This window comes from Python bivittatus, unplaced genomic scaffold (assembly GCF_059951505.1).
Source record: "Python bivittatus isolate LINGU-HERP-01145 unplaced genomic scaffold, Pbiv_v1 ctg000980_np1212, whole genome shotgun sequence".
Taxonomy (NCBI): Eukaryota; Metazoa; Chordata; class Lepidosauria; order Squamata; family Pythonidae; genus Python; species Python bivittatus.
In genome coordinates, this window is record NW_028277125.1 from 57,167,119 (window position 1) to 57,180,932 (window position 13,814).

Below are 13,814 nucleotides of genomic sequence, written 5' to 3' on the forward strand. Positions count from 1 at the left end.
GACTTCCAAAAAAGGAACTTTGGCTTTTTTCCATGTCTGGTATCATTTGTGTTGGGACTGATCAAATTTAAAACTGCTCTTGTTTTACAATATGTTCTTCATTATGTGGTTCAAAAGATATATTAATTAATGAAATGATTGTTTAGGTACATCCAGTGAGCTTTTTCCTATCTCTGTTTGCAGGAGTGATGGCAATAATGTATGCATGCATCCTAAAGGAGGAAGCTATCAGACCTTGGGTGCAAAAGTAGTTTGGGTGGGGCATTTTGTTTTTTTTTAAGATTCAAAACTTTATTTATAGAAAACAGAAACAAAATTTAGGGTAGCAACAGATAGTCCTCTAGTCCATCTACTCCCTATATCAGTGATCAATTTACAGTCCAAACACAGATTAAAACACCACTGGAAGCTATGTGGTTTTCATCATGTAACAAAGTTTTTCCAGTTCTGCTCTTAACTGATTGGAGAAATCATCTTCCACTTTCATCATCCCAATGATCTTCCCACACATGTGCATCTTCATCTAAACCAGCCCAATCTTTGGGAGGAAACTCTTCAAACTCATCCTCCTCTAGAAGCCCCAAATGTACTGCTTGCTTCTTTTTGACATCATCACCCTTGGCCTGCTACTGCTGCTGCACTAGAATCTAGAGAAGGCATTGTTCATATTTCACTGTTCTATGCAGAATCAAGATAATGTATTGTGATGTAAATACAAATTATTACAAATTATAGACAGAAGACATTTAAAATTTGTATGATAAAATGGATGCAAAACTTTAAAGAAGTAGTAACAGTGGAACAGTGAAGAACTATGGAAATATCAATAAGATTTGCACCAAGGTACTATTTGAGGGAAAATTGTTACAAAATGTTTTACAGATGGTATACGACTACATCAATGATTTCCAAGATGGATAAATCATACAATGATAAATGTTGGAAATGTCATAACAAAGAAGGAACATTGCACCATATGTGGTTGAAAGGTAAAAAGGCTAAAAAATACTGGAAAGAAACACGCCAAAGTATCCAGAAAACCTTAAAAATAAAATTAGAATTAAAACCACAAATATTTTCATTAGGTACGACCGCAGAGAACATAAATGAAAAGGATCACAATTTATTAAGATACATGTTGACAGCAGCAAGAATCAATCTGGTGCAACATTGGAAAAGAGAAACTTTGCTGACAGTACAAGCTAAAATACATGGCAATGAAAAAAATGACATGATATTCACAGAAGTCTAACCAAATTCAAGCAGGAATGATTCCCTTATATATAACATTATATACAGCACAGCAAGGCAAGCTAAGATACTTAGAATATGCTTTTTGAAGAAAAAGATAAATTGTTTAAAAATCATTAAAATGACCCAAATAGACACAAGCAATAATCAGATGTCCAAAGAGTAGTATAAAAATATTTCAGTAGCATTAGCAGTTGGTGGGTGGGGGGAATAAAAGGGGGAGAGAGGGACTACTAGAATGCTTTTTCCTATAATGTTTTGTTCTTTTTCCTTTTATTATAATCATATTTTCATTTCAACCTTCACTCTAGTGTAAGGTTTATTTTTCTATCTGTGTATGTTTTTCAATCCCTTTTATTTGTTTTGGTTTTTTTGTGGTTTGTTTTACCTAATTAATTAAGAAAAAGTGCAATCATATATCAGTAATAACATTTTACTATGTAATTAATGAACTGGATTATTTACGAGGTTAAGCGATAACTAGAAACAATACATAAACACCATTACCCAGGAAAGTTTCCAGTTTTGTGAGAGCTTATGTTGAACGAATAATCAAACAAATTAAACATGAAATGCTTATAGAAAAAACAAACAAACCCACCAACACTGTTTTCTTTAAATTGCAAATCCCTGCCTCAGCTGCTTTTACATCTGCAGGAGGAATGATGCCACATTAAGGCAAAAGCGTAGCTTGCAGAGCATTCAAAATAGACCTGAGGAGAGGCCGAGGGTCTCTCGTATTTGCACAGCTCCTTCTGTTCTGCTTCACTGGCTCCTAAGCGATTTTGATTCAGAAACAAAAATAAAAACAAAGAAGGAATACAGCTAGGAAAGTTATGGAAGGGAAATTTATAGTACAGTCACCGATTCCTAAAATCTTATTTCACATCGTCATCACGTCATTAATATAAAAGAAAGAAGTCACCATGGATTGTCATTGTTTCCAGCATCTATTGTGAAACGTCACTTTGCCATTTTATAACTGCCTCTTCAATTAAAATATAGTGAACTTTTCATAAATAAAAATCTCTAAATATTGACCATAATTATTCTGAACATTCCCCCACCCATTTAATCATAGAAGCTTTGTTCCAGTTATTTTCAGTATTCCACATATTTTGGAAACATCTTCTCTTCCCCTTTTGACCTTTTCAGTAGCTACTATAACTTTAAGAATGCTGTACTGTATTTCCATTTTTGTACATTAAAAAACTTTAGTACTAAAACAAAATATGTTCACCCCTCATATTTTTTGCTAGTTTACAACAGATTTTATAGCTAGGTATAAAGATATAGTTGTATAGATAGATTGATAGATATAGCTATCTAGATTTATACATGGATGATCTATATTTTACTCTGTGTTCATTAAATATGTTTTAAATAATTTAAATTAATTAAATAATTAAATATATTTAACTTTTTTTTCTTGAGGGATATATGATGCCTAGAACTGTCTGCATGTATTTTGTAGTTCTAAAAGCTATTGGCAATAATGTGTCATTTTTATAACAGTTTTCCCTCTAGTTCTTGTGTTTTCATATTAATGCATGTAGAAGGAAAGGCAGACCTTGATCTTTAACCTCTCAGTCAAATAATTGCTCAGTCAAGTCAATTTTACTTTACAATAACATAGACAGGAGGAGCCTGACACAATAATATTGTGTCATATTGATACCAGTTGTTCCACACTGATTACCAGGGAGAAAAGAACCTCTTTTTAAAGCCTTTAATAAAAAATTAACTGTTCAGCCTATATTCTCTTTGCTTGTTAAAACTAATATGGAGGGCCGATCACATGCTTCAGCAATGATATAGCTTCCAAGTAAATGCTTTCCTTTCACTATAATCCTAAGTGGTAAAGTACACATTATATTATGCATTCTTTTTAAAACAGCTTACTGAAATCCCATATTTTTATTTTGAAGAAAAAAGATCTGTAGTATTAGATCAGCCCCCAGGATCAATTTCCAGTCAATCTCCCATTGCTTATTTGCACACAAAGGTGCTGATTGCTCCATGTTTCCCATTTTATGTGCGGTTTCCTTATGCTGCTGAAGTTATGGCTTTAATACTACAGTAATCTTACTTTATTGTTGTACCTGTGTATCAGGGAGTTTTGTTTCAGGAGACTATGTAGACCAAGCTTTGGCAAAGTTTTTTACAATATATAACAACAGAAACAATGCATATTCTGTTTTTTAGAGTATGCTACCAGGCTGGTAACCTTAATATGTAACTGCCAGTCAGCTAATATATTGCTGTACACAGAGCAATTCTGCTTATGCATGTGCAAGTGAGTATCTGTAGAGAGAAGTTACAATGGAGTCATTCATATTACAGCCATGAAGGAAATAACAGGGAATGGCAGCGGAGAAAACACTTTTGAGAATGGTGCCATGCATTAACTCTAAATGTAAAAGGAATGAGTAATACCAGTCTAAGTGATGGTATAAAAGGGTTTGAACCATTTTCAAGGATGTTCCAGGGGAATGAGGGTCATATAATCCAATATTACTATTAGAATACCAGTAATAGAGATTTACAGAGAAATATTGGTAGTGGTGGGGTATGACTGCTGATATACCATTGGCTTCCCCCTTCTAGATGGCAAGCAATACTTACACCCCTCTGCCATCTGAATGGCAGGTGTTTTATTGTTCTGCTTTCAGTTGGTGAAGATTTCTGCTTAGATCTGTTAAAATATGGAGGAAACTGATCAGGTGACTTAACAGTCTAAAATTACAGAATAAAATCAAACGAAAAAGGCTATGCCTTGATGAAGGCAAAAAATGTTACAGGATACGACCAGATCTGGAGTCTGTATCAAAGATAGATTAGATTAGACTTTCCCAGCTTGATGTTCTCTAGATGCTTTAGGACTGAAATTCCCAGAATTCTCGAGTACATTTGCTGGAAATTCTGAGAGATGTAGTAGGCCCATCACAGCTTGGGAAGAAGTTGGGGAATGTAGGATTATATGGTGAATGAAATGCATGTAATGCAGTTTCATTCTGATATTTTGTACCGGGTTTCATAAAAAATGATGGACATATTGGTTTTTAGAAATTCTTAAATCTCTTTGATGTGAGATGAAAGGCTTTTGATATCTTAAGCAACTACATTTTGATTGAATGAAATATCTAAGGAAGCACAGGTCAATATCAAACCGGAGAAACATATCTCCAAAGCCTGAATATTAAATATCAGAAACAAAGTAAAGCAAGAAATGGGTGTTTAGCAGCCCTAAAGATGGGTTTGTGACCAAAAAATGTATAGCATTACTTCTGGCCATTTTGTATTAACAGAGCTTTCAAGACAAAATTATTAAAATCATGATCCTGATCAATCTTATTTGTAAATTATGGTGTGATTAAAACAGGCTGTTTGCTATGACGTAACCACAAAAATGGAATAAGGCCAAGCTAGAAATAGTCCATGCATATGGGAAGATTCTAGAACATGTAGCAAAAACCTCACCATCCTTATTACCCACTAATCCAAAATCTGGTAGGGAGGTGAATCAGATAGGAGGGATTTTCATTGTATTCCTCTTATTCTTGCAGCCTTTTCTTTCCCTGAAAATCTATTCCTGAGAACTGGTGAACCTCTGAAGCAGCATGGTTGAAAATGTAGATGGAGAAGAAATAAATAAAAATTGCCTTCAACCTATCTCTTTATCTCTCTATCTCTAGAAGCCACAGATAGATCTTGGTCCATGTTCATTATGATAGATTAGTCTCTGAAGATATAAGATCCAAGTTATTCTGGAATCTGCACACTGTGGCAAGCTTACCTAGTTTTAACAGCTATTAATAACTTCATCTGCTCAGTTCCTGCCAATATACTTCTGAGTGACGTGCCATCATCACTTTTGTTGTCAGTTTCTTTGGAATTAATCCTTAATAATTTTGGCACAGATTAGATCTGCTGTCAGAAAATATAATTAGTGAATGGAATAAAAAAAATGTTGCACCTAATAAATGATGCCTAAAGTTAGAATTTAAATATATTACTGATTGAAAATGGTCACAAAACATAACTTGGTTAAGATATATTGAGTGGTGTTAATCTGAACATCTCCAAAACTTGGCAGTGAAACCCAACTCACAGATTTGGAATTCCCTTATGGCCCTCAAGTTGAGATATTTCATCATTTAAAACTTACAAGAGCTGTGAATTCTATTTTTTTTTAAATTGTATGACTTGAAATATTACATACAGCAGAAAGTGGGCTACTTTATATAATCAAATGTAAAATTAATGACTCGCAGAAAATTTATTATGATTAGTGCATTATGCCTGCAATGATGTTTATTTTTGGCACAAGTAATCCAAAGACTTATCCACAACCTTTTACCCATGAACACAAATGGTGGCTTGACATTTAGTTAAAAACAAAAGCCAGCAATTTTGGAGCAAGTATGTTGTTAACCACAGCCATTTCCAAAACTGAAAGAAAAAGTTGAAGGCATGGATGAGAAGAGAAAAAGAAGGGGAAGAAAACATGACTCATTCTGATCACCAAACCAGGTTTTGATGATGGGACATACAATCTCTCTCTCTCTCTCCCCCCTCTCCCTCCCCCTCCCTCCCCTTTCTCTTTCTCTTTCTCTTTCTCTTTCTCCCGGTTTATTTTACTTGGAAATATAAATCTATATATCTACATATCTGTAGCTATATCTATACATATATTCCTTGGAACTATCAGGACTTAGCAATGGTTTTTATTTTGAAGATTTCATCTTAGTTATAAGGAATTGTAAGGGCCATATTTACAAGCTGTGGTGTTGTGAGTGATTGATGTCTGTGATTGTACTCAATCCAGTTGCCTAATTTCTACACTTGAGATTTATTTGGGAATTAACTGCATTATTATCCTTGCTAAGCAGTCTAGCAGGGCTTTTGGAATTAAAACATTAGAATTGATGGGTAATGAAAGGCCATATTTCAAGAATATTGGGTCCTTGTTGATACCCAAAAAGAAAAAGAAAGCAAATAGCAAATGGATGAAAAGTACACAACTCTGTATTATTTAGTAAGCAGTCTGGCTTGTGGGAATATGTGTTTTCCTTCTTTATAATTATTAATTCACATTCTTTCTGTCAGAGGCTGACTGTGATCAGGTGAAACGCCAGAGTTAAAACTGAAAAAAGAAAATAAATAACATTGGAGTAAACATTTTCTTCAAAAATATAAAGAAACTCCTGTGAATTATAAAATAAAAGGTGGATTTGAAGCCACTGGGATGACATAAGGGAGGTAATAATTCATGAAAAGAAGAGGGAGAGACAGGGCTAGTTTTAAGTTTGGCTTAGTTTTATGAATCCTACAAAGTGATAAAATTTCTTTCAATTTTTTGAAAATTCTTTTTGGAAAGGTGGTGGTGACTGTGGAACAGAGATTAATAAGAATCACTAAAGTAGACAATTAAAGTAAAGTTGAAAGAAAAACTTAAGAAAAACAAACTCTCAGGACTCTTATAAACAGAGATAATGGCTACGTTAAGAAAATATACTATAATTAATGAGAATGCTAGTAGAAATGAACAGTCAAGGGCAGCTAAAATAATCAAAGGCTTGACAAGACTAGCAATATTTGAACGTTTTATTTCTCTGGAAAGAAGATGCTCTAGTTAGTGGCACCAGAAATGATTGGAGAAGTGTGTGAGAGAAGATGGACTGAAAATGCTTAGGGGAATATAAAAAGAAGAAATCAACTGACAAGCCACTCTGAAGCAAAGTTGCTGTCTAGCTGACTTAATTCTCAGTGTCATAGAAACCCTGTTCTGAATCCAAGAGAGTATTCCACAGAGAGGAAGACGCTAGATTGTGGTAGATGTGGTAGAGTCTAAGCAATAATTAAGCCCTGAAGGCAGCAGTACAAAGATTTCTCTCTTCCCGGTGCTTGCCAATTTTGTTATACAGGAGACTCAGATTTCCTACAAATGGTAAATCGATATCACACTAATTGTCTTTGCGTGACACACTGAACCACAAACTAGCCAACTGCATTTTAGTTTGGTGTATTATGCAAACCCAGTCAATTGGTTTAACAAACAGTTTTAAGTTAATCATAGATAAGTAGGTTATGTGTATACAGTCTATGATGGGAAAATATCAGCCTTGTTCAGACAATATATCTGAAGACGAAATCTAAACATAGGTAAGGAATATGCATATATTTGATCTTGCTGCATTGCGTAGGAAGGTCTGAAGGAAGCTTCTATTCACATTGTTTGTCTGTTAGTCAATTTATATTGCTGCTCTCCCAACAAATGGCTTAGGCTGGCATACAATTAAAACAACAAAAATAAAAATAAAATATAATAAAACATGGATCACTGAACAAAATTATACAAGATAATAAAGCGTAGAACAAACAAAAACAAATAACAAAGTGTAAAACAAATTGTCAGAGGCAATTCAACACCAAAAACAGTCAGTGAAGACAGACCCACAGATCCTCCTGCCCCTAATGCCTGGTTAGGCCATTCACATTGGTGGGGGGAGAATACTATTGAGAGGACAGGTGCAGCAACAGAGAAGGAGCATCTCCTAAATCCCATAAAATGACATAGCTTAAGTCAGTGTTGTCCAAACTTGGCCACTTTAAGTTGAGTGGACTTCAACTCCCAGAATTCCCCAGCCAGCCATGCTGGCTGGGGAATTCTGGGAGATGAAGTCCACTCATCTTAAAGTGGCCAAGTTTGGACAACACTGACTTAAGTGATGGGACCCAGAGCATGCCAACTGTACTGGATATTATCAAATGGACAGAGATAATGGCTCTGCAAATAACCATCTCCAGTGTCATAAAAGGCTTTAAAAGCGATCTCCAGCACCTTCAGTTGCACCTGGAAGCCCATTGGTAACCAATGCAACTTGCAAAGTAGCAGTGTTACATGGATGTACCAAGGTGTGCTATAACTTCTGGGGATTTTAATGGGCACCCTCCTGTAGAGTACATTGCAGTAATCTAAATGAGAGGTGACCAAGGCATGAGTGAATGAGATTTGGGGCTCCTGAACTAGAGAAGGAATCCTCTGGATCCAGGAAGGCTCAAAATTCACAGCTATCCAATCTTACTAGTGTTGAGAGTGAGCCTGTTCCTTTCCTTTTACATTCCCATAGCCTCCAGACACTGAGTCAGAACTTTGACAGCATCACTTGGCCAACCAAGGGCTGAGTTGTATAACTGGGTATCATAAGAGTATCGATGATACCTAACCCCATGCTGAAGGATGATTTTACATGAAGGCCTCATGTAGATCGTGTAGAAGCAGGGAGAAAATAAAGCCTTGAGGCACCCCACAAAACAAGGGTGGTATGCTAGACCTCTCCCCAACATCAACATTGACTGGAACTGCCCTTGGAGGAGAACTACCACAACACCTTGCTTCCCACTCCCAACTCCCCAGGCTGATCCCAACAGTTACCATGATTGATAGTAGTAAAAGCCATGGAGAGATCAAGGCTGGTCCTACCACAGGTCATCCACAAACATGATCAATATGGTCCTAGTACTGTGCCCAGGCCTGAAACCTGACTGAAAGAGATTCAGACAGCCCATTTTCTCCTGAGCCCTTCTGAAGCTGCTGTCTGATTACCGCCACTCTGAGTGTAGAGAGTCAGGAAGATGAACTTGAATGAAATATGCAAGAACCATTACACGGGCAAAAAGGGCTGAAACATTTTTTTAAAGTCCAGAATAATGAGTGAACATCTGGAAGTGGCTCAGGCAAACATCTCCCTAATTGACTAGGGTATAAGTAGGAAGAGAAGGGTAGCATAACCAGATTTGCAAAATTCTGTTGTTATAGCCAATCTCAATAAAAGTAGTTTTTGCCTTCCTGTGGAGTTGATTTTCTGATCTGGTCTACCTAATACAGCTGACAGTGAGGAATAGTCTGACTATCTGGCAGGTAAAATCACTCAGATCCATACCAGGTTGAAATTCAACTGGATAAGTCTGGCTGAAGAACCAGGGATGTGGCCTTGTAGTCTGATCTGGGATAAATTTGAGTTGGTGGCTCTTGAGGAAATGAATAAGATCTTCTGTGCTGAAGTTTGGCCACCTGTTTGTTGAACTCTTGTCCCTCTGGTTAGTTAAGGTGACCAGAGAGGTGACTTGTAGTTTGGTCCATGCTGTGGTAATGGGCTTTTTGAGGGTGGCTGTCTCAAGAGGCCATCCTTTGGACCCAATAATGTTAGACAACTTTCATCCTGTCTCTAATCTTCCCTTTTAAAGGAAGGTTGTTAAGAAGGTGATTGGTTGCAATTGCAGAGGATCCTGGAAGAATCAGATTTTCCAGATACATTTCAGTCAAGTTTCAGACTGGGATTTTGTATGGAGACTATCTTGGTTGAACTTGTAGATGACCCATGGTGGAGCCAAGATGGAAGTGGTGAATCCATCTTGTGCTTCTTCACCTCTCAGTGGCTTTGGAGATCATTGACCTGGTATCCTTCTGGTCCATCTCTAGGAGTAAGGTATTGGTGGCTTCTTGTTCTTTGTTCCTTCTGGGCAGGTTCCACTCAGTGCTGACTGGGGGGAAAGGTTGCTTCCCAGACCCCTTCATTATGTGGTGCTGCAGGATCTGACACTATTTTCCCTTTTGTTCAACATCTACATAAAACTAGTTCTGGGTTTGGTATCATCAGTATGCAGATGATATCCAGTTGGACATCCCTGGGCTGCAAAGGTGATGTCAATGTACAGATCCAGTATCTGGAGGCTGTTCATGGCTGGATGGGGAGGAAGATTTTGGATAAATCTAGACAGACTAAGTGGCTGTGGTTGTTTTGGCTCCCTGATTTAGGGATTTTTTCACCTTTGGTCTTGGATGGGGTTGTACTTCTCCATTTGAGACTAGCACACAATCTGGGGGTCTTCCTAGACTTACAGCTACTGCTCGAAGAGCAAGTGGAAGCTATGGCTAGCAGGGCCTTTGCACAGGTTCATCATGTGCCAGGTGCACCCTTTCCAGGGTGGAGAGGCTCTTCACATAGTCACTCATGCCCTATTAACCTCATTGTTTGGTTATTGTAATATGCTTTATGTGGAACTGCCCTCTGAAGACGACTCAGAAGCTTCAAATGGTCCAGAATGCAATGGTGATGGGTGTGCCTTAGTATGCCCATATGATATTCCTGTTCTAAGAGCTGCACTATTATTAGTATGCTTCCAGGTATGACTCAAAATAATGATTATAAAGCCCTAAATGTCATTGGGCCTGGTTATCTGAGGTACCGCCTATCTTCCATGGTGTCTGCCTGGCCAGTAAGAGCTGACAGGATTGGTACACTCTGGATCCCTTCGATTAAACAGTGTCATCTATAAGGCCCCAGGAAGCATGCCTTCTCTGGAATGAGGCCCCCCCTGATATTCATGTTGTTCCCACCCTGTTGGCATTCCAGAAAGCCTTCCAGACCTGGCTGTTCTTCCAGCCTTGGGTTCAGGTGGCTGGGGTCCCTGTTGGATATGTCTGCATATGTGGGTGTTGTTGTCTGGGCTTGCCATGTTGTTTTTTATTTCTTTATTTCTCTTTATAGTCCAATTTATTTTGTACTTTCTACTTGTTTGGTTTTATTGTGAGCTACCCAGAGTCAGTCTGGAGTCAAGCAGTGCCTAAATTGAATTAAATAAATAGATATTTAATTTAACCTCCTCTACAACTCTAAAAAGGAAAGATTGGAAAGAGCCTGGAAAATATCCAACACCTTTAGATCCAGGTGGGCCACCACCTCCTTAAGTGCAGTTCTTCATTAAGTGCATGGATTTAATAAATAGGTGGTTGCACAACCAACATTGAGGACCTGTCCTCTTCCTCAGGACCAACAGGCTCAAACTCCTCCATGTCAGTCCATACCTTAGTCACAGCTATAGACCAGTTGTGAAGAGGTCTGAGCAATTTTATCCAACAGAAACTTCAAAAAATCTTAGAAATCAATGGTTAACTTTAAACAGGGCCACTGGACAGCACTTTGCAGAAGCAATATGAGCAGAGAAATCTGGAATCTATGGGCAGAGAATGGTCACATAGGTACAATCCAGTCCAAGGCAACAGACACCCTTTAATTCCATGAGGAAATTATGGCCTCGTTTAAACTGTGCACTAGATTCTCAGGAACCTCCTCAAGTGCTCTCTGAAACTTGATGGGGCTCATCTGAGGCAAACCAACAGAATGGGCTCTCCCTCCCCTGCAGTGGGGAGCTGGCGGGGAACTTCAAAGCAATCAAAGAGCTTTAATGATAATCGATGTTAACTTCCCCAAGTCCAGATCATGTTGCCACTGCCCCAAGACAAAAAACCAGATCCAATATGTGACCCCCATTGTTCATCGGGCCCTCACTGACTTCAGTCAGGTTCATGGTTGCCATGAACTCCTGAGCCACTTGGATTGTGAGTAGAGTTTCCTAGACTTATGTACTGGGAGACATCAACCTTCCTTCTCTGGGTGTAGAGTCTGATTGACATCTCCCAATACCTAAGTCTAGAAAACTTCACTAACAATCCAACCACAGTGTTGGGCAGCTCCAGACAAGGAAGCTGCTATCTAGTAGTGAGGGTGGTATAGTAACAGCAATCCCATCTGTTCCCTAGAGCCTAACTTTACAAAGAAGGTCTCACATGCAGTTACCTGAAGCAGCACCTCTGAAAGCCACAGAAGACTCACAGTTAGCAATAGCCACCTCCTCCTCCTCCCTTACTCTGGGGTCATGGCTGGTGCCATGCAAAAGCCAGGTGGGGACATTACCAATAAGGAATATCTCTAACTCCCTCCCCCCCGGCCGCAAATCCATGTCTCAATAACATATGAGATCTTACATGAAAACATCCTTGTCTGGCATTGAGCAACAACAACATGAGCCCACAACTAGTGAGGATCTGGTATCCAGGCACTGGCATTGAACCTGAGTGGGTAGGTGGCAATTTTGAACATGAGGTCACCTCTTTATGTATTTATGGACCAAGATAAATTTACATCTAGGTTATACCTGAAGTGAGGTAGGATTTCAGACATAATTTGTATCCATACACTGGCCAAATGGATTGGAATTAGAAGCTTTACAAGTCTGCTGTGTCATTTTGAAGTGACTTCATAGCACTTAGCAAAATATAATTCAAGATGCTGATACCTGTGCTGTTGATCCTTGCAGGCTTTCAGCCTCTGGTTTCACTCAGTGATGCAAAAATAAATGGGTGGCAGATGGTCTTGAGCTCTGCAGCAACAGAACTTCTTTTCTTCATGGACCTCATTGATTTCTGCAAGAGAAGATGAAGTCCTACTGGTTCTTCTTCCTCCAAGAATGGATCAACAGCATCCAAAGTGCTTTCTACACGTCCCATCATTGGCTGGACAAAAGGCTCAGGTTTTGGATCATGACAAGGGCATGGAAAGCAATATAACGTCTTCTTCTATCATGTAAAGACAGCCCCTTCCACAAATAACAGTTCTGGACATTTAGTAGCCGACATTCAGAATGACTTGGGCACATTTCATATATACTTGAATAGTAATGACAGGAGTGGGCAGAAACGTGATGACAGGCCATTCTAGAAGTAACCTGTGGTGATATGGTATGTTGTTTTCATTCATTGGCTCAAGTAGAGGGTAGCTTGGAAAAAAAATCAAAATGTTTTTCTGTGGTATTTGAGGAAGCTGTAGGTGCTTGCTGTAGCAGCACTATTTCAGACCTACTGGTGAGTAGGTCACAAAAGAATGCCTTTAGAAGTCATGCATACATTAGATTTCACTTCTGCCTATCTTCTTCCAGGATTTGATAAGCTGCCCACCTTGGCTTGATCCTCCACTTTGTAAACCAATATATGGCCCTAATTACCTGTATTTTGTAATCCTCATGAAAATTTGATTGATCTGCCTACCAACCTTGTATTTAATATGGTGGCATATCTTAAACTAAAAATGTATACATTTTGTTACATTTCTGAGTTAAAAAGTAGGTCACTAAAATTAGGGAAGGGTAGCATTCATTGTAGGAGCTGCTGATCAAGTTGGATTGCTTCAAAATGCAGACCAAGCAAAATCTTCAAGAACTTCTGTTCCCATGTGTATATCCTTAGAATTTCAGCTGCATCTTCATCTGGAAGTTAGTTCTAATGAATTAAGAGAAATTTGCATCTGATTATACAAGCATAGGATTTCTGTAAAACAATTTCTATTCCCAGTACCTTGTTACTGTTGTATTTGACTTTTAACTTTTTGTAAATAATCATGTTAACCCATTCCCCACTGACTGGGTTGAAGAGCTAATGTTAGCTTGGCAATTAATTTAACTAATCCATGGTAATATAAATGAGGGCAATTAATTCCACTTCCATAGTGGAATTGCATTAATTGTACTAATTAGTGTAATTCATTCTATTTTCACAAAGATTAGACAGCAAAGAAGATCCTAAAATATTTTGTCATATCTTCATTTAAGAACTATAAAAGGCTTATGGAGAAAATGAATGTGAATGAACAAGGGCTGGAAACTTTAATGGCACTACTAATACATTTTAAATGATAAATTTAAATGATAAATTTAAAGAAGCT

The 13,814-nt window shown here is 38.0% G+C and overlaps 1 protein-coding gene across 1 annotated transcript; it reads right to left on the reverse strand.

The window, feature by feature from the left end:
• Positions 1-409: 409 nt before the first annotated feature.
• Positions 410-12,604, reverse strand: SEM1 (SEM1 26S proteasome subunit). The gene is given in 3 exon segments (XM_007435680.1): positions 410-482; positions 484-599; positions 12,545-12,604. Coding segments are annotated over 3 exon segments (249 nt in total).
• Between the last annotated feature and the right edge of the window lie 1,210 nt (positions 12,605-13,814).